This window comes from Nelumbo lutea, chromosome 5, assembly GCF_056320005.1.
Source record: "Nelumbo lutea isolate HS-2025 chromosome 5, American lotus-T2T, whole genome shotgun sequence".
Classification (NCBI taxonomy): Eukaryota; Viridiplantae; Streptophyta; class Magnoliopsida; order Proteales; family Nelumbonaceae; genus Nelumbo; species Nelumbo lutea.
The window spans coordinates 23,191,762-23,212,484 of record NC_142688.1 but is presented as its reverse complement, the minus strand read 5'-3'; the positions used below and the strand labels follow the sequence as shown (position 1 = coordinate 23,212,484).

Below are 20,723 nucleotides of genomic sequence, written 5' to 3'. Positions count from 1 at the left end.
CAGGTCGCCGACTCGGAAGCTTCGTTGCTTTACTCTGGTATTGTAGTAGCGAGCTACCTGCTGCTGGTATGCCACTGTTCGGATGTGCGTGAGGTCCCTTGCCTCGTCCCGGGCCGCATAAGACTATTCCTGCTCCGCTACCTTGCCGGTTCGAGGAACCATCCATGTGAAGGATCCGGGGCTCCTCATCCCAGTTCGCGTTTCGCCTGACCAGGAGAGATGTTACACTGGCTACTACTTCACGGGGTTCAGACTCTATTGGCTCTAGAGTTTCGGGTTCGCTCGAACTGGGGACCTCGGGCTCGACCTGTAGGGCTTCATTGCTGAAAGTGCACTCGGCGATAAAATCTGCCAAAGCTTGGGCCTTAATAGCAGTTCTTGGCTTGTACCGGAGGTCATACTCGCTGAGTTCGATGGCCCATTTCGTCAGTCGACCGAAAACCTCGGGTTTGAGTAAAACTTGTCTCAGAGGTTTGTCAGTCAGGACGATGACGGTGTGAGCCTGAAAGTATGGGCGAAGTTTCCGAGCTGCTGTCACCAGTGCGTATGCTAGCTTTTCTATCTGCGGGTACCTTGTCTCTGCTCCCTGCAAAATTTTACTAACATAATAGATGGGTCGCTGGACCCGATCTGTTTCTTTTATTAGTACCGAACTGACCACCCCGTCGCTTGTCGAGAGGTACAGTTCTAAGACCTCGCCCACCTCGGGCCGGGCTAAGCTCGACACACTAGCGAGGTAACCTTTTAGCTCATCAAATGTGAGCTGGCAGTCTTGGGTCCACTCGAACCCTTTGCCTTTGGTTGCCTTGAAGAAAGGTAGGCAGCGGTCTGCTGATTTGTACATGAAGCGGCTTAGAGCGGCTATGCGGCCGTTTAGCCTCTGAACTTCGTTCACTTTCCGAGGTGGTCTCATCTAGAATGGCTTTTATCTTGTCCAGGTTGGCCTCAATATCGTGCCGATTGACAATGTACCCTAGGAATTTTCCCGAGGTGATGCCGAAGACACATTTGTTGGGGTTCAATTTCATGCTAAACTGACACAGGATTTGGAAGACAGAATCCAAGTCTTGTATTAATTCTTGTGAAAACTGAGTCTTGACGACCATGTCGTCTACATAGCACTCTATATTCGTGCCAATCAGGGGTCGAAACAGCCTGTTTACAAGTCTTTGGAAAGTCGCCCCGGCATTTTTTAATCCGAATGGCATGAACTTGTAGCAATATAGGCCGAACTCGGTTATGAAGCTGGTTTTTTCCTCATCGGATGGGTCCATCCAGATTTGGTTGTAGATTGAGTAGGCGTCCAGGAAGCTTAGCAACTCATTTCCCGAGGTCGCGTTCACTAGGCGGTCAATTATGGGGAGGGGGAAGCAATCTTTCGGGCAAGCTCGGTTCAGGTCGGTGTAGTCGACGCACATGAGCCACTTGCCATTTGCCTTTTTTACAAACACCGGGTTGGCCTCCCAGCTCGGGTAATGGACTTCCCTTATAAAGTTTGCTGCGAGAAGCTTCTCGACCTCCTCGTCGACCGCCCTCCATCGTTCTGGGGCTAAGTTGCGTTTCTTCTGTCTAACGGGTCTGACAGTTCGGTTCGTAGGGGTTCGTCGACGGAAGCTCCGATCTGAAGTGTGCGAGCTGGGTCCGTAGCCGAAGTCGGGATTGCGACCATTTCCTCCGTGGGCGAAGCTCGCTCCTCACCTTGCTCTGCAGGCCGCTCCAGTTCGAGGTCGTCGGCCGCCTTGGTTTTTCCTTTCAGGGCGGCAACATAACACTTGCGGGACTCGAGCTGGTCGCCCCGCGCTACCCCCACACCGAAGTCCGTAGGGAACTTCATGGCCAAATAGTAGGTGGAGACCACTACCCATAGGATATGTGTGATCGGCCGCTCTATTATGGCATTGTATGGGGAGGGGGTCGCGACCACCAGGAAATCATGGTTGAGTCTGACTGCACAAGGCCATGTGCCGACTTCCACAGGTACTATTATTTTTCCAAGGGGCCTGACTTCCTCTCCACTGAAACCCACCATGGGAGTGTTCGTGGGCTTCAGCTCACTCCTCTGTAGCTGTAGCTGGTCAAATGCTAATTTAAAGAGGATGTCCGCTGAGCTGCCCGAATCTACGAGTACACGTTTGACCTCAAAGTCGTTGTTCCTTAGCTTAATGACAAGCACGTCATCATGGGGGTAGCGGATCCCTCGCGCGTCGTCCTCCGTGAAGAAGATCGGTTCTTCGGTCTTTGGTCTCTTTGGGGGGTTCCGTTCCTCGAGGGCCACTTCGCGAACTAAAGTCCAGGCCGCTGCCGAGGTACACCCTGCCACCACCGAACCTCCCACAATCACGTGGATGGTTCCCCAAACTGGCCTCTCTTCCGGAGGCTGTCGCTGCAACGGTTCGGCAGGTCTGTTGCTAGACTCGGGGGCATCCTTTTCTTGCTCCCCTTGCCGACCTGCTTTATTGTTATTATTGTGTTGTACAAAGTTTCTCATGTATCCGTGACGGATGAGCCCCTCTATCTCGTCCCGGAGGTTATTACACTGCTCCGTACTATGACCATGGTCTCTATGGAAACTACAATATAAATTCTTATTTCTCTCATTTGAATTTCCCTTTAGGCGAGGTGGCCACTTTACGTACGGGGCATCCTTGATCGTCATTAAGATCTCGGTCTGCCTTGTGTTCAACGACGTGTAATCTGTCCGAACTGCTACGGGAGCTCAGAACGACTGGTTCGGCTTCAGCTCCCGGGCCGGGTTTTTTCTGTCGACCGGGTTGGAGAGCTCGCCTTCCCTCTTTCTTTTCTCGTTCCCGCCTTCGGTTCGTTGGTTGATTTCTTCCTCTGTCCTCATGAACTTGTCTGCTAGCTTGAGGAATTCGGCCACGGTTGCGGGCTGGTTAGCCACCATGTGCCATTTGAATTCTTTGTGCGTTACCCCTCTTTTGGCTGCTGCGAGCTGCATTGCGGGGTCCAACCGCGGTATCTACAAGCAATCTTCGTTGAATCGCTTGATGTAGCCCCGGATGGATTCTCCTTCCCTTTGGACTACTCCGAAGATGCTTTCCTCTGTTTTGGGGCACCGTTGGCTGGTGACAAAGTGTGCGGTGATGGCCTGCACGAACTGGGCCCAGCACTTTATCGACCCGGGGGCCAAGTTCCTGTACCAAGTGCGGGCTACCCCCTGAGGGTGGTGGTAAAGGCCACGCACATGCATGATTCGTTGGCCCTGGCGAGGTGCATTTGGGACTGAAAGGCGTCAACGTGGTCGTTGGGGTCGAAGGACCCATCATACTTGTCCAGAGGTGGGAGCTTAAAATTTCTGGGTAAGGGGACCGCCAGGAGTTCTGATGCGAGGGGGGAAGGAACCGAGAGAATCGGGGCAGCTCCTACCTCATCCGAGCTCGTCTCTTTGCCTCTAAGCTCTGACAAGACACGGGTGGCGGTTCGACGACTTCGCCGGTGCCTTCGTTGTTGAGTGGGCCTTGTACTGGTGCTGCCGGCCTCCGTGTTACCGAGCTCGATGGGCCCGGAATGCTGGTAGTCTGCCACCAGGACACCGAATCGGTTTTCCGTGAGTGGGAATTCGGGCTTGGAGCACCGGGGTGCCAACCTCGTGGGCGAGGTTCCCGACCCGCGTGCGAGTTGCGAGGTGGGGATGATATTTTTCTCTCTTCGGCCTGGGGACGAGGCCTGGCTGTTAGGGGGGTTCTAGGGCCGGGAGGCCTTCGCCTGGTGGGGGCGTCCATCCTGCGGGGAGGCCTTGACCGGCCTCAGAGCGGGGTGGTGAGGTGGAAGTAGTGGTTGGTTCAGCGGCAGTTGGGGGAACTGCTGTTGATAGTGATACTGGGAGATGTTGTGTAGTACTTGGTGCTGGTGAAGCTGGTGCTGCTGGAACTGTTGCATTTGGGCTTGCATTGCCCGCATGCACTGCATCAGGTCGTCCAACCAGTTTTGGCTGGCTACCAGGTGGACGACAGTTGGTTCAGTAAAGGTTGTCTCAATAGGGGGAGGAAAGGAGATGCTTGTGGTAGGAAGGTTTACAAGCGCCACTGCTTGTGGCATGTTCAAGCTGGGGATCCCATCCACCGAAAGGGGGATGGTGAACTGTCCAACGCACACCACGGGGACTTGAAGTTGTTCCCCGGTGGTGTTTGTGTCCGTGCCACGTCCGGCATTGCTGGAGGAGGCCATGAGTGTTGGGTTTTTTGAAGAAAAGGGGTTATGGAAGTTTGGAGGGAGGCTTTTTGAAGCGTTTCCCACAGACGACGCCAATTGATGAAGCGCGATCCGGCTGGTCTTAGCTGTCAACAACCTTGCTTCTGAACGAGGTAGCAGGGAACCTGAAATTGAGGAGATGAGGAAGCTCCGGGGGGAACCCGGTGTAGCGGCTCCGAAGCTCAAGTTAGAATCCTTCAAAAGCAAGATAACACCATATAGCGCAAAGTTTGCATACCTTGTTTGTTGGGGGCAGGGGGCTCTTATAATCACTTTGCGCACTCGCTCCGAGGCCCTTGTCAGGTCGGGTATGATTACCCTTGCGCTTGTCAATTCGGTCGTCATCCTTTCTGCTGGGACAGAACCGTCACTGCCTAACCGTCTCTCTAACTGGAGATGGCGGTGTCAATGGCGGTGGCAGGCTGCCGTTTAGAGTGCGGCCGCCAAGCGTCAGATCCCAAGTTAGTCAGGTGCGGCGCCCTCGGGCACGGACTTCCTCAGTGTCAGGCATGGTACGACTTGTTTGGTTTTGGTGCCCAGAAGGTGATGCAGAGTGGTGAGCGAGGCGAAGTCTTGAGTTCGGAGGTATCTATAGGGCGGGTCAATTCGGCGAGGTGTATCCCGAGCTGTTACAAGGTTGGCCAGTTCGGCGAGGTATATCCCGAGCTGTTACAAGGTGGGTCAATTCGGTGAGGTGTATCCCGAGCTGTTACAAGGTGGGTCAGTTCGGCGAGGTGTATCCCGAGCTGTTACAAGGTTAGTTTGGCGAGGTATATCCCGAGCTGTTACAAGGTTGGCCAGTTCGGTGAGGTATATCCCGAGCTGTTACAAGGTTGGTAAGTTCGGAGAGGTATATCCCGAGCTGTTACAAAGTTGGCCAGTTCGGATTACTCTGGTTTTGGGCCAAGGGTGAGTTCGGGCCCCCTGTAGGCAGTTCGGTCCGCTGGTGTCCCCTTGTTCACGCCTTAGGCTTGACCCTTTTTCCGAGCTGTTGTTTCTGCCACGTGTCGCGTAACAGTGAGGTCGGGCCAAATCTTCCTTCATCAATAAGGTTAGGGTCTATACCAGGCATCTCTATCGCAGACCATGCAATGATATATAAATTTTGAAGTAAGAAACTTACCAATTCGGATCGTAGAGGTTTTTGGACAGAAGCACCGATCTGAAGCATCCGAGCTGGGTCTGCGGCTGAGGTCGGAACAATGACTATTTCTTCCATGGGTGCAGCTCGTTCTTTTCCTTACTCTATAGGCCATTCCAGTTCGAGGTCATTGGCCACCTTGGTCTTTCCCTTTAGGGCGGTGACATAGCACTTGCGGGACTCGAGCTGGTCGCCCTGTGCTACCCCCATACCAAAGTTCGTAGGGAACTTCATTGCCAAATGATAAGTGGAGACCACCGCCCGTAGGACATGGGTGATCGGCCGACCTATTATGGCATTGTATGGGGAGGGGGTCGCGACTACCAGGAAGCCGTGGTTGAGTCTGACTACGCAGGGCCATGTGCCGACTTCCATAGGTACCGTTACTTTTCTAAAGAGGTCGGACTTCTTCTCCGCTGAAGCCCACCAAAGGAGTGTTCGCAGGCTTCAAGTCACTTCCCTGCAACTGAAGCTGGTCGAACACAACTTTGAAGAGAATATCTGTCGAGCTGCCTGAGTCAACGAGTACGCGTCTGACCTCGAAGTCATTGATCCTTAGCTTTATCACAAGTGCATCGTCGTGAGGGTAGCGGACTCCTCGCGCATCGTCTTCTGTGAAGAAAATCGGCTCTTCTATCTTCGGCCGCTTCGGAGGATTCTGTTCTTCCTGAGCAGCTTCATGAACTGACGTCCGAGCTGCCGCTAAAGTGCAACCTGCGACGATCGAGCCTCCCACTATAACGTGGATGGTGCCCCGAACTAGCCTCTCTTCCGGAGGCTGCTTCTATGATTGTTCGGCTGGCCTGCTGCTGGACTCGAGAGCGTCCTTACCGTGCTCCCCTCGCCGACCTGTTTTATTATTATCATTATTATTATTTTGTATAAAGTTCCTTAAATATTAGCGATGGATGAGCTCCTCAATCTCGTTGCAGAGGTTTTTACAATTTTTGGTACTATGACCGTGATTTCTGTGAAAATTGCAGTACAAGTTCTTATTTCTCTCGTTGGGATTTCCCCTCAGACGGAGTGGCCATTTCACATATGGGGCGTCCTTGATCGCCATAAGGATTTTGGCCCGCTTTGCATTCAGTAGGGTGTAATAAGTTCGGTCCACTACGAGAGCTCAAAATGACTGACCCGTCTTTGCCCCCCGAGCTGTATCTTTTTTCTTTTGGCTGTCCCCTTGGCTGGAAGGCTCTCCTACCCTTTTCCTCTTCTCGGGCGCACCCTCGCCCTTCTGGTTGATCTCTTCCTCCGTGGCTATAAACCTGTCCGCAAGCTTAAGAAATTTGGTTATGGTCGTCGGTTGGTTGACGACCATGTGCCATTTGAACTCTTTATGTGTCACGCCTTTCTTGGTTGCTATGAGGCGCATGGTGGGGTCCTGGCACCATATCTGCATGCATGCATCGTTGAACCGCTTGATATAGCCCCAGATGGACTCTCTCTCTCTCTCTGCACTATGTTGAGGAGGCTTTCTTTAGTTCGCGGGCACCGCTTGCTGGTGATGAAGTGAGACGTGAATGCTTGCTCGAACTGCGCCCAACTTCTTATTGACCCAGGTGCCAGGTTCCGGTACCATGTGCAGGCTACTCCTCTTGAAGTGGTGGAGAAGGCCACACACATGCACGACTCACTAGCTCTCGCTAGGTTCATCTACGACTGGAAGGCATTTACGTGGTCATTTGGGTCAAACGACCCGTCATACTTATCAAGAGGGGGGGAGTTTGAAGTCTTTAGGCATTGGGACTGCCAGGAGTTCGCAAGATAGGGGGGACAAAACCGAAAGGAGGGGAGCCTTAGCTTCGCCTGAGCTTACCTCTTCTCTGCCTCCGAGCTTGGGCAAGTTGTGGGTGGAAGGTCGACGAGCTCGGGGGCGGCGTCTCTGTTTCTTGGTGGGCTCGGCGATTGTGCTGCTCACCTTTGTGCTGTCAGGAATGGTGTGCGCAGGAAGTAGCTCAGGCCGCTAGTGATGGCTGCGGACAGAGGGATCCTGCTTGGAGCCTATGACCAGGATCTCGAATCGGTTCTCTAGGAATGGGGTATCGGGCTTTGAGGGTTGAGGCGACGTGGACTTGGCAAGCTGAAGTCCTCCCAACCTAACTGCCCGCAGTGAGACCGGAGTGGCCGGTCTTTCTTGTCTGCCACGGGAGGAGGCCTGGCTCTTAGGAGGGTTCTGGGAAGCCTCCCCTTGGCGAGAAAGGTGCTCCTCCTGTCGGCGAGACCTAGCCTGCTGCAAGGCTGGGTGCCAAGGAGGGAGTTGTGGCTACTGAAGCTGAGGTTGGGGCAGTTGAGGGAATTGCTACTGGTAGTGGTACTAGGAGACGTGGTGTAGCACTTGCTGCTAGTAAATCTGGTGTTGCTGGAGCTGCTGCACTTGGGCTTGCATGACCTGCATGCACTGCATCAGGTCGTCGAGCTGGCTCTGGCTGGTCGCCAGAGGAATGACAGTCGGTTCGGTAAAGGTCGTTTCTACAGAGGAAGGGAGGGGAACACCCACAGGCGCCATTGCTCGCAACACGTTCAGGCTAGGGACTCCGTCCACCGAAAGAGGGATGGTGAACTGTCCTATGCAGACCGTGAGAACCTGTGGTTGTTCCCCGGTGTTACCCATTTCCATGCTTCGTCCAACGTTGCTTGAGGAAGCCATGAGTGCCGAGTTTTTCAGAGAGGGAAGAACTGTGAAGGTTTAGAGGAAGGATTTTAGAAGCATTGCCCGGTGGGAACACTCTGATGCTTAAGTTAGTATTCTGTAGGAGAAGTAAGGAGAAGACGAATGCTAAGAGTGCAAATAGCGCAAGAGTAGAAGATGATACCTCCGTTCCTTGATACTAGCTCCTTATAACAGAAATCCGTTGTATCAGGCTCACTTGCCTCTGACAGGGCGGGTAGAACTGCCACCACCAGCCTGTCGCAGCCATTACTGGCAGGGCTGAGGTGGCACGCGCGGGGCCATCGCCGCAGGGTACGTGCCTGTCAGGTGTAAGGCACCCTCTGAAGGTGGCAGACACGACGTTGTCTGACGAGGGATATGGCTGTTATCTCCAAATTTGTCGGGTACGGTGGTCGGGCAGGAGATCTTCCTGCGACATGTTGAACTACTCGCTCACGAGTCACCCTGCGTCGGGCTATCTTGTAAGCAGCGAGCTGCTTGTGGCAAGCTAAGCCGAGCAGTTTGGCCCGAGGTGTCTTCACCTCGGGGTATCTATAGGCGAATCGGTGTGTTCCTGTTTGGGAGTGATCTGAGATCCACTGGGAGGAGCTCGGGTATTAGGAAAGGTTAGGGGGCCCCAAGATCGAAGGTTGCTCGGGGTGCCTTAGCCCCCCGGGGTGGCGGTGCAGGCCAGGCGGCTCCTGGCCAGTAATCTATTCCGTCGAGTTGCCGGGCTAAACTCGGTGGGACCTTTCCTCCGAGTTGCGATTGTGCCTGCTGTGCTGTCACGCTAAGTCATCGTTTGAGCAAGATCACACACACGTGTACCCATGCTACGAGGTCGAGCCAAATCATCCTCCATCAACATGATACATGGATTTCTATCTATTCCGTGTACTTCAGATGTCAACTGCTTCATGCTTCAATGAAATCTCAACTCGCTATTTGAGAACCATAAGTGGTTAAAAGTTTAAACGGATTAGAGAATTGAACCTGGATCAATCTTTGATCCGATTGGTAGGTGGTACATTAAGCCCATTAATGTTTAGATAGAGTTCAAATCACATGCCAACAAAATAGATTCTAACCCTCTACCAATATAATCTCACACCGCATATCTCATATATGACGCCAGTTTCATAAGATGTACGGTGTTAGGTGGGTTTTAGTTCCATAGTGTGATGTACGGTGTTAGATAAAAGGGCTTCTAGCACACAAGGGCAACTTTTTGCCCTGAATATCAATAAAGTAATATTTTTATAAAATAATTAAAATAGGATAATTTTTTTAAAAAAATATCAAAAAATGGTAGTGGCTTTGTGTTCATCATCTTCCTTCTCTTTTTCCACCCAGGAAAATATTTTACAACAACAGGCAATCAAAAAACCTTTTTACAATGTAAGGCATTAAAAGAACTACAAAATACTTCCAAGATGGAAGTGCTTTCTCAAAACTTGTTTATACATTAGACCACAAAACCTCACCCATCACCTACGGCTTTATTGCTTACTCAAAGCAGTGCTGGTCACAATCTTAATACCCCTAACCCACAACCCACCTTCACAGATAAATTGCACTTCCTTCTTCCTTGTTGTCACCACCCTGAAAATATTTGGCTCATCAGCGTCCCCTTTCCATTTGTGATTCTTACAGAATGTCGAGCTCGGCCCCAACTTGACCTCCTAACAGACTACATTCCTCCTACTTGACTTGACTTTCCCCACCTAAGTATTCTTGTGGCTTCCATCGTCTTCAAAAATTTCCCATGAGGAGCCCCTTTCCCTCCCTTCGTGTGTTTTTGCACATGCGCCCCACTTAGCACGAGCTTCTGAACAAACTCATCTAATATCACACACTCATCATCGTATCCACCGTTCCTTCTTGCAAGGGAGAGAGCAAAGTCCCCTCTCGCAGTCTTGATATCACAACGGGGCTCCACAAGTGATCAGTAATTGATATATGCATCCATGGCAGTCTTGATATCACGAGTCCCCTTAGGCACTCTTGAGAGAGCAACCATCCAGGCTTTGAATCCAGTGTATTGGCATGAATACAAAGATAGAGGAAGATGATAAACAGTATCCCTACCCTTTCTTAATATTTTTCTAAAAAAGTTATCTTATTTTAATTATTTTATAAAAATATTACTTTTTATTGATATTCAAGGCAAAAAGTTTCCTTATAAATTCGATCCCTCTCTCGGGTCGGGTCGGGTAAGAAGTTTATCCAATCCAAATGCAACCAACTTCCCTACCCTTTTTATAACCGTTTTAAACAGCAAGTAAATTGCAGGAAATCAATCGCCGATGCATCCGAGGCACTTCTTCTACCCTACTACTTCCTCAACCTTCGTCAATCTCATACGTAATCAAACTCGTGTGTTCACCTCTGACGCGCCATGCAACCGAGTCTCTCTCTACCTCCAGCGCTCTAGACTCATCGATTCATTTCGACTCGGCCTTCGATCTAAATCGCCTGCCGCGCTTCTCACTCTTTTGAAAAATCCCTCTCTCGACTCCTTCGTCGTCACTCACGCCCTCCGTTCCGCTCCCTCACCGGACTTGGCCCTCTCTCTTGTCGAAACTTTAAACTCTCTCCCGAATTTCTCACATACCCAAACTACCCTTCACGCAATTGCCAAAATCCTCGCCAAGTCCGGCCGAAGTGTAGAGCTCCAGAGCCTAATCGACGATATTAATGCTGGCAAATTCACGAATGTTGCCCGAATCAGTTACATGGACCGTCTGCGGTGGCACGCCACCGCCGCCGACCTGGACTCAGCGGTTCGAGTCTGGAACGAGTTCAAGCTCGCCCTCCCCGGGGGCAAGAAGCATCCCTGTACCGAGTCTTATAATCTTCTCATGAGTCTTTACGCACAGAAAGGTAAGCACTTGGAGGCCGTACAGATGTTCTCTCGGATAATTAGTGAAGGGGCAAACCCTAATTCGAGGACTTACACGGTTATGATCGAGCATCTTGCTAACTCCGGTAAATTGGACTCGGCGAAGGAAGTTTTCAAGAGATTGCCGTCAATGAGGGTTAAACGCACGTCGAGGCAATATTCTGTTTTGGCGCAAAGCTTCATCCTTGTCAAGCGGTTCGACGAAGTTAAGGAGTTGCTCAAGGAAATGCGTATGGATGGAATTTTGCCTGGTCGAACTATGCAATTGTCGTTGAAATGTATGCAGGACGCAGGCTATCTCGAGGAAACAGAAGAATTTATTAGGGAACTATCGCCAGACGAAAGAATTGGACGTGTAGGGTTTTATATGGATGATAGCGACAATGACGAGGATGGAGATGATGATGATAATAGTGGAGAAGCTAATGGAGATGGGATTCAGTTGAAACCATGGTTGGATCCCAGTGCCCTGGCTAGTGCATTGAGTGATTGGAAACCTGGCGAGGTTTCGGCATTGGAGGCTGCAAATTTTGTGTGGACAACGAGGTTAGTATGCAAGATACTTAGAAATTTCAAGAGAGTAGAGACAGCATGGCACTTTTTCTGTTGGGTTGCCTGCCAACCAGAAAATTTCACTCATGATGTCTATACTGTGTCGAGGATGATTACCATTTTAGCACGCCATGGGCATGTCGAGTTGGTTGATCAGCTCATCTCTAAGGTCAAAAGAGAGGGAATTCGTTTACCATTCAGCACTGTGAGATTGATCATTGACTTCTATGGCATCTCAAAGAAAGCTGATGCTGCTCTGAAAGTCTTCCGAGACGCTGAACTAGTTTGTGGCTCATTATCAAAATTTAAATTAATGCTTTTGTATTCTTCTCTTTTATGGACTTTGACCAAGTGTCGAAGGAGTTCGGAAGCCATGGATTTACTTGAAGATATGATATTATCAGGGACTCTACCAGATATCCAGACATTTTGTGGGCTGATGCAGTACTTTGCGCTTGAAGGGGATTTGAGAACAGTACATAGGTTGTTTGGGATGGTCAGACAAAGTGGTTTGGAGCTTGATGCTTATATGTTTCAGATTCTGATCCGTGCTTACTGTAAGTGTGAGAAGGCGGCCATTGCTTTGAGGGTTTTTGAAGACATGAGGAGCTTGAATTTGATGCCTGATATTTTCACAAAAGCATTACTTGTGAAGAGTCTCTGGAGGGAAGGGAAACTGAGAGAGGCTGCACTTGTGGAAGAGAGAAGTGAGGAGATAAATGACATTCTTCCTTCTGCATTGCCTGGTCACGTATGGACAGTGAGTTCAGCTGATCTAACAAAAGTTTACAACCTTTACTCCGATGCATTTGCAAAAAATGGTGATTAGAGTTGTAAGGAGCCTCGTGGAGTGCTTTTTGGTAAGTTCTCAACTGCTTTAATAAATTTTGTCAAGATTTTCTTTGTTCTAGGGTTTCATTCTAGGGCTTCACATGATTTTCTTTATTCTTTGTTGGGATCATTCCACATATTCTCTGCATTTTAAGAGTATGTTATGTGCTATCTTCTAGTTAATAAATTTTGGCAAGAAGCAAGGTGCCAACCAGCGGGTTGGTAAGGTCTCCTGCTGGTTGTGGCAAAGACTTGTGATCGAATCCTGCCTGCACCTGGGTTGGGGGATGGGATACCCCCCATTGTGTAGCCCTTCAAAAGAAATAAAAAAATAACGCAATGTTGTTAAAAAATAAATTTTGGCAAGAAAAGAAAAAGAGTGATGTGATACACATAAGTGTTATGGTCTTTTAGTGGCTATATATATTCCTGAGCTTATATAGCCAGGATAAGGGCATAAGGCTTCATTGAGTTGAGAATGGTCTAGTGCTTTAGTCTTTCAGACTGGATATGAAAATAATGCCCTCTAAGTAATGACCATTGTTTATCATTATCCCCATCTCATCATAACAACCATAAAGACCATTTTAAAGCATCTACCTTTACGTATAATTTCAATTATATTTAGTTATTCTTTTCCAGATGACATTCACATACACAATTATACAAGGAAAATTCTCAGAAACCATAGAATATACAGTAACATTTGGGAAATATACAACATCTGTTCAGATTTCACAATGTGTGAAGTGGAAAATATTAGAAGGCAACAGTCCTAATCAATAAAAGGAATATTTACTAATGGTTGAAATCTAAGTATAGCTTGTTCTAATGGTCCTAACTCCTAATTGTCCAAATAAAAGGAGACCTTTTCTTGTTTCCTGAAGTGAAGTTCAAATATATAATGCATATTATAGTATGAAAATTAGGAATTCCATTTGCAAATATAATCAATTGGTGGTTCAGGGCCCATTTTATTTCTCTTCCCATTCAGGAGTGAGTTGTGGTACAGGGCTGGTAAGGAGTTTCCGCAAACAGGGGTTTATCCTTGATCCTTCAAAACATCCTACCTTTGTCATTATACTAGTGCCTATGGAAGGAGTTGGGTCCATGTACCTTTTAAATTCCAGCGAAGGTAATAATAGGCAAAATAGAGAGACATATTTTGTGTTGGATATCCAATTAGAAAGAAACCCAAGGCTCAAATGTTGATCATTTTTGGAACCAGTGAGGTCTGGTTATTGGACTTTGGGAGTTCAGATAGGAAGCATAGTTTTCAAGGCGCCAAGGCGAGGCTAGGTGATAGGGGGGGTGTCTTGTCGCCTAGTTGCCTAGGCGATGGATTTTTTCAAGTAAAAATCACATATCCTAGGGTAGTTCCCTAGGTTCCATAACCAACATTCTTTAATAACTATTCATAAAAAAATTATAAACTTCATGTTTAAGTCTAGAAAATCAATATATTTATGAGAAGAAAATGAAGAAAGGAAAGAAAATTCAAAAAGTATAGGGGCTGAACCCCTATTTTAAGTGCTTCCCTTATTTATTGGTTCAGATTTTTAAGTCGTTGAGGACTCAATACAGTAGTTAGCAATGTTTGTGTTGATTAAACCCTAACAAATAAGAAAATAATAAAAAGAAGTTAGTTTATAAACACAAAAAATGAATGTTTTTCTTTAATAATGTCTATTTTATAATTATAATCTCAAAAAGAATAACAATATAAAAGTATACTGGACGAGGCGAGCCTCCAAGGGCGCCTTTGTCGTCTAGGCGTTGCCTTGACAACTATGATAGGAAGGGTGAAAGTACTGAGAATAATCCTATTTTATTGGATTCCTCCTATTAATTACTTTAAGGTAATCTGAGTGTTAGTGGGGGAGGATGAGCTATTCATGATTCTGCAAAGAGGTTTCTTGCTGCTTCTCTCATAGCTATGGAGTTTGCTTAAATATGAAGGCTTAGACAAAGTCTTTTACTGGAAGACCTTGTTTTAGCCAAGAAAATGGGTTATGGTAGCATTGTTGACATTTCAGACTCCAAGACTTTGGTGGGTATCATGAAGGGCATTGTTAAAAAAACCTTGGAAGCTTTGGTACTTATTACATCTGGTTGATGAGATTAAGAGCATACTTTGACATTGTTTGTACTTATACAGAAGAGAACAAGGTTACTGTTTCTTTGGCTTAATAAAGCATATGACACCAAGGAGAATTCTGATTATTATAACAGGTCTGATTTACCTCTGAATATACAATAGCTATATTAAGGAATGATACTTATCTATCAAAAAAGATACGATACTTTTGGGTTTGCATTTAGATGCAATGATGGATTGCTTTTCTTTGTCTCTATGATGATCTTCAGGCCTTTTCTGTACTTTATATGAATTGAAGATCATTTTGTATAGATTTTCATAGGCTGTCTTGAGAGGTTAATAAAAATTTTCAGTGGCCGCCCTCCATCAAGATAATGTTTGGGGATTAAGAAAATGAGGTATGGTTATTTTTTATTGTTCATTTGATGTGTAATTTCCTATACATTTATTTTTCTACATGTTTTTCTTTTCATTTATCAACCATGTTAAGCCCTTGAATATGTTATACTCTTGGGTGGCAAGTCATAAATAGTTTAAAGGAAGAAACAACTTTTTTTGTTCAATTTGGAAAGTCATTTTGTATACTCATAATAAATATATATACTAATAAATATTAAATTAAATTGATGTATACACATTCACATTTTAGTTTTTTTTTTCTCACATTTTATTTATTCCATCATTTTTCAACAGTTACTAATTGTATCCCGATATCTCACATTATATAAACCATTAAATTATGGATTTTTACATTTAAATGACTTATTTACAATCATTAAAACTCGTAATTATTGTTAGTAATATATTTTTTAGGATATATTTGAATTTCCTTATATATTTATGTGTATCTTATTTTTTGTTTGTATCTATGCATATCAAAAGTGTACCTCGATAATCTCTTAAAATTGCCTTTCCGATACACCTTGTGTTTCCAATACTTTGGACCTTGATATAGTTTGCTTGGTATACATGTACAGTTGTATATTCTTTATGTACAGTGTCTCAATGTACAGGGGCTTCTCTTTGTATCTTTTTGGATTCTGAATTCAGTACTTAACAGTTTCAAAAAAAAAAAAGAGCCCTTGCATGTGATCCTGGGCCTATGCGATTTTTCGAAAGAGTGTTTTCTGTGTTTTGAAAGCGGTGTTAAAATAACTTCTGCATGATATGTTTTTTTCCTTGTAAAGTATTAGAAAAGTAGTAAAGAAGTAGAAAAGACCTTACTGTTGCAATGGAATTAATGATCTAGTTCCACTGCCATAACCACCATCTATATTTTATTTTTCAAAACCATAGAACAGAAGAGTGTGTCTGTGTGTGACTTACCACTCATTTTCCCTCCCTCCCTCCCCCCCCCCCTTTCTCTCTCTCTCTCTATCTCTCTCTCTCTCTCTCTCTCTTCCAGCTCGGGCAAAACATAAGGAGAGAAAAGAAAGGAAACAGGCAAATGACATACTTCCATTACAGGTCCAATTCCATGTTCCTGAAACTGTGCTTAGTGGCTGTCCGTGGTGATCCAGCCCATGGCTTAGTCTGTGGCTTCAACTGTGGCCTTGATGGCTCCAATCATCTTCCCAGCCCATGGCTTTGTCAATATTTTATTATTGTAAATTATGTTGAATTTTAGTTATGTGATTATGGACCAGTGACTAATCTCCGCCATTGTAGTCCAATGGATGCATTTGATTGCCAAGATGATTTCCAAAGGTAGATTCTGTTTATTGTGTTGGTAAGTTTCCATATGGCCTACCTCTTATACACTCATTTCCTAAATCACAGGCAAGATCTGAAGGCTTAAAATTTTATTGTTTTATGGATAAATCTCTGTTCCTTTTCTTCTAATTCATGCAGGTAGAGGTAGCTAAGCATTTGGATGTTTAATGAATTGGACCTGGTTGTGTGCTGCATTTTGCTTATTTGAGCTCCTTATTTTAGATAAAAATGCAAATAGGCAAATTTATTTTGGTCCTTGTGTCTATATTTTCCCTCCTTCCTAGTAAAAGCTAAGGTGCAGTTGTCTGGTTTTCATAATGACAGTTCGGTCCATATGTTACCTCTTTCAATGGTCTGGTTGAAGCCAGAGTTTGTGTCCCATTACAAACTTGCATATCAATGAACTTCCACATTTGTATTACAAGAAGTTTGAGGGCACAATTGCCAATTTGCCACATCATAATCAGTTTCCGTTGTCTTATCAATTTATTTCTTTCCATAAATAAACAAAAACTATTCTAATCATAGATCATATCATTGTGGATTTGTAGTTTTGTACCAATGTTCTGAAAGGCATCCAAGGCGCTTATTCATTGGCGCTTGCCTCAAGGCAAATGCCCGAGGGTCATGCATAAAGTATAATGCACATAAGCCAATCTTTGAGGTGCTTTATGTCAAGCATGTGCTTCATTCATTAATTGAAGTAGGGTTCTCATCACAAGAGGGAATTAAAGACAAATTCCAAGATTACCTGGTGTGTTAATTTTTTCTTTGTATGTATAGGGTTTTCAACACTCAATTGGGGTTTTGATTTTTCATTAAGAGCTTACTGTCTAAAAGGATTCCTAAGAAAGCTATTACTACTTTTGAATCTTTGTTTATGTGACAAGTAATTCATCTCTGCATTTTTTTTTTCTTTACATAAAACTGTCCTTTTTTCACAGTTCTATACTTCTCTTATTTTAATCCATGTTTTTCTTTTTCCTTGAAATAATGATACCTAATGAGGCTTAAGCATCATTCTTGAGGCTTGCACCTCAAATATTAGATGTAATTGTACCTCAATAGTGAGCTATTCAGCTACCCATCAAAAAGAAGAGTTTGCTGTTCAGCTTCATAACTATCTTCTCTCTACCATTTTTGAATGCAACCTAATGTCAATACTAATGAACTGTTCTTCTGGTGCAGATTACTGTTTATTTGCCCTCAGAGCCCAGCAGTGTTATTTATGAAATGTAACATTATTCTGGATTAAAGCAGAGAAAGATGGATATGCAAGATGTCAAGCTGTCAGGAGAGATTTTCTGTATGGCAGCATACCACGTTGTGTTTTGGAGGAGGTTGGTCGTCAATGCCATTATTTAGTCTATATTCATAAACATGGTAAGTCAGCCTACCTGGCTATTGAAGTCACTGCTTTGATTATCCTTCAAGGTTTCCCTAAACCTACAGTTTTTCTGGAAGACCAATTGGTAACATTTAGATCAGTAGTTTTTTTGGAGTGGGGTGGGGTGAGATGATTTAAGAAATACGTCAATCACATTTAACTCCCCCAAAAAATCCATAATTAAGGAGATTCAATCCTGGGAAGAGGCCACCAGGTGTCATAAGAAACATAATAGAAATGTTATCAGGCATATAACTAGATGAATTCAAAAAGAGATTTTGTCAATTCATTGATCCCCAACAATTTGTCTGATTTTTTCTGCCTTTACCAAGATGTGGCACCAAGTTTCTCAAATTAGAATGCAATTGGCAATGGATTATAGCTGAGGATTGCTATAGAGGACATCAATGGACAGTTGAGCAAGAAAGCAGAATTCTTGCATCTAAGACAGCTGATCACTACTGGTCACACTGCTTTGTTGAACTTCTGTCTGGAGATACAGAAGTGGCACGTACAAAAATGGTTTAGATTCAGCTGATCTTAGGATCCCATGATTTAGAATCACAAGTTACAGAAGTGGTTCCATAGTTGTTTGAGTTTTTATTACAGTTTTTACCCTTAGAAACTTCTCTTGAAATTTGTTTTTCTTGACTACTTTTATCTATTCATGGAAAGCAATATCAAGTTAAGATGGCTACTACTCAGCGGCCATTGCTTGATGCAGTGGTAAAATCTTGGGCTGACAAGCTGGTAAGACTTCGAACCCAGACTTGATTCAGAGTTTGTTGCCAAGCTGGTAAGCTTGTGTTTGTAAGGATGTTTTGCTCTATAAAGTGAGTTTTCTCCCCTTTTAATTCTTGAGTGAGGAAGAGGTTGGTAATTGCAAAGATGTGTAGGTCGAGTTCCAACAGAAAATACTTATTGAAGTTTGACTATATAGGGAATCTACTTTGTAGGTTATTTTGAAAGGATCATTCATTATGGAAATGCTTCTGTTTTACAGGGCAAAGAAGTCATTGTTGCCTCTAGGTGGTAGTTCTCTATGTTGATGTGCTAAAGTAAAATGAAGCTAAGAATGACTGACAAGACTCAATAGGGGTGTCAATCGACTGGTTTTGGATTGGATCCAATCCGATCCAAATCTTATTGGATTGGGTCAATCCAAAATAAATTGGTCCATGTTCTTATTGGTCTGAATTGGACTTAAACCAAAATTTCAATAATCCAATCATGAGGCCAAACCCTTGTCTAATTTGAAACCAATCAAAACTGAAGCCGGTATGAAATCACTTTTATGAAAGTATTTTTATGAAAACACTTTTACAAAAAGCACTTTTATAAAAGCAATTTTATGAAAATTAATTTTACAAAAGCACTTTTATAAAAATATTTTTATAAAAGTACTTTTATGAAAGCACTTTTACAGAAGCAGTTTTATAAAATATTTTTATGAAAGCACTTTAATAAAAACACTTCTACAGATGTATTTTTATTAAAGCACTTTTATAAAAGTACTTTTACACAAGCATTTTTATGAAATCACTCTTACAAAATTATTTCTATGAAAGCATTTTTATGGAAGTACTTTAATGAAAATACTTTTACAAAAGCATTTTTATAAAAACACATATGAAAATACTTTTATAAAAGCATTTCTATGAGAGTACTTTTATAAAATCACTTCTACAGAAGTATTTATATGAAAATGCTTTTATAAAAGCACTTTTGCAAAACACATATGAAAATACTTTTATAAAAGCATTTCTATGAGAGTACTTTTATAAAATCACTTCTACAGGAGTATTTATATGAAAATGCTTTTATAAAAGCACTTTTGCAAAAGTGTTTTTTCAATGTCAAAAGGGTATTTTCATATTTTTTTTCATTTTAATATATCTTTATAATTTTTTATATGTTTTTTCATATAACTTTTTATATTTCATTCGGCTTGGATTGGATCCAATCCAATCCATTTACATTTTAATGGATTAGATTGGATTTGGACTGGATTGGGTCCAGTCAATTTGTAAGTGAGCTCACATTGGACTGGATCGGATTGGACCAAATCCATTCCAATTGACACCACTACTTGTTAAACGGTTTTTTGTCTTTAAAGACAAGACCCCAAGGCTATATTCTAATGATGTTTGCAATGTGAATCATGGAAAACCCCAAAGCTATATTCTAATGATGCTTGCAATGTGAATCATGGAAAATTGACAAAAGTATTTTGGTCATCTGAAGCAATTTTATGTAATAAGCATGTAGTCATGGGAGTTCATCAATTCTCCAGTTTGTTTGATCGATCATACCCGTCTGATTTGCGATCCAAACCATATTTACAGTATATATGGTTGATCCGCGTTTAACACATTACGTAATTTACATTTATCCTTTTGTTTTTTGATAAATCGCATTACGTTTATCTATTAGCTCAAAGAATAGATTTGGAAATACAGATTCAAATATGGAAGGTCATCACTCATCAGGTTCATTGATACGGATTTCATTTGAGAGGGGTTCGCTTTTGATTGAATTGTTTTTCTTGAGTAGCTTTAAAGAAGAAGCTACTAAAACCAATAACGTCACTAAAGCCCATCTTTACTAATAAAATCTGTCAAGTTTGTTCCATAACTTTGGTTATCTCTAACTTAACAATTAATATGTCAATCTATCGGATGGAGGCAAATGATTTTTTTTGTTTTTCACTTCTCTCCTTTCTCCCTTTTCCTATTTTACAGGAAACTTAATTAATGGAATGCTGTGAGTTCATCAATATCAAGATCTATTTTCTAATTGCAAAGCCTTGTATTTTATATTTCTAAACTTGTAATTGGACAATACGTATTTGTATTTGTAGTCCTTCCAAATTGAGCTTAATGAAATTAATGCTGATAAGGGGAAAATATATAAATGCAACGCATTTAAGGGTAAAAAGATATTAGTAGCCATGTTCTCACTTCTTGGGTTGTAGTTGGGCACCAGTTCAAACCCATAGTAGACTCTCATCATATGGTTAGGTTAACGGGCCTCGTATGGTTAGGCTAATTTGTACTACCTAATACGAAAAGAAACCGCCCACCCCACCTAAAAGATAATATCAAGTCATGTTGGAGTTATAGGACTATGGTTAGGGGTGCTAATTGGATTGGATTTGAATCAATCCAATCCCATATAATGAGTCCATTACAAATGGACTAGGTCTAATCCATACTGATGAATATTTCAAATTAT

The 20,723-nt window shown here is 43.9% G+C and overlaps 1 protein-coding gene across 2 annotated transcripts; it reads left to right on the top strand.

Annotated features, from left to right (window-relative positions):
* Positions 1-10,289: 10,289 nt before the first annotated feature.
* Positions 10,290-18,343, top strand: LOC148850990 (Tetratricopeptide repeat (TPR)-like superfamily protein). 2 transcript variants are annotated; one of them, XR_016098632.1, is made up of 3 exons: positions 10,290-12,320; positions 16,654-16,856; positions 17,291-18,343. XR_016098632.1 is itself a non-coding variant. In XM_088942433.1 (2 exons), the coding sequence occupies exon 1, from the start codon at positions 10,313-10,315 to the stop codon at positions 12,287-12,289; it is 1,977 nt and encodes a 658-aa protein (XP_088798559.1). In that variant the 5' UTR covers positions 10,290-10,312; the 3' UTR covers positions 12,290-12,320; positions 17,291-18,343. The 2 variants fall into 2 exon arrangements, 1 of the variants encoding a protein (XP_088798559.1); XM_088942433.1 differs by lacking the exon at positions 16,654-16,856.
* Positions 18,344-20,723: the final 2,380 nt, after the last annotated feature.

Excerpts from the sequence above, each read along its gene's own strand:
- LOC148850990 (XM_088942433.1), top strand. The coding sequence starts at position 10,313 with ATGCATCCGAGGCACTTCTTCTACCCTACTACTTCCTCAACCTTCGTC.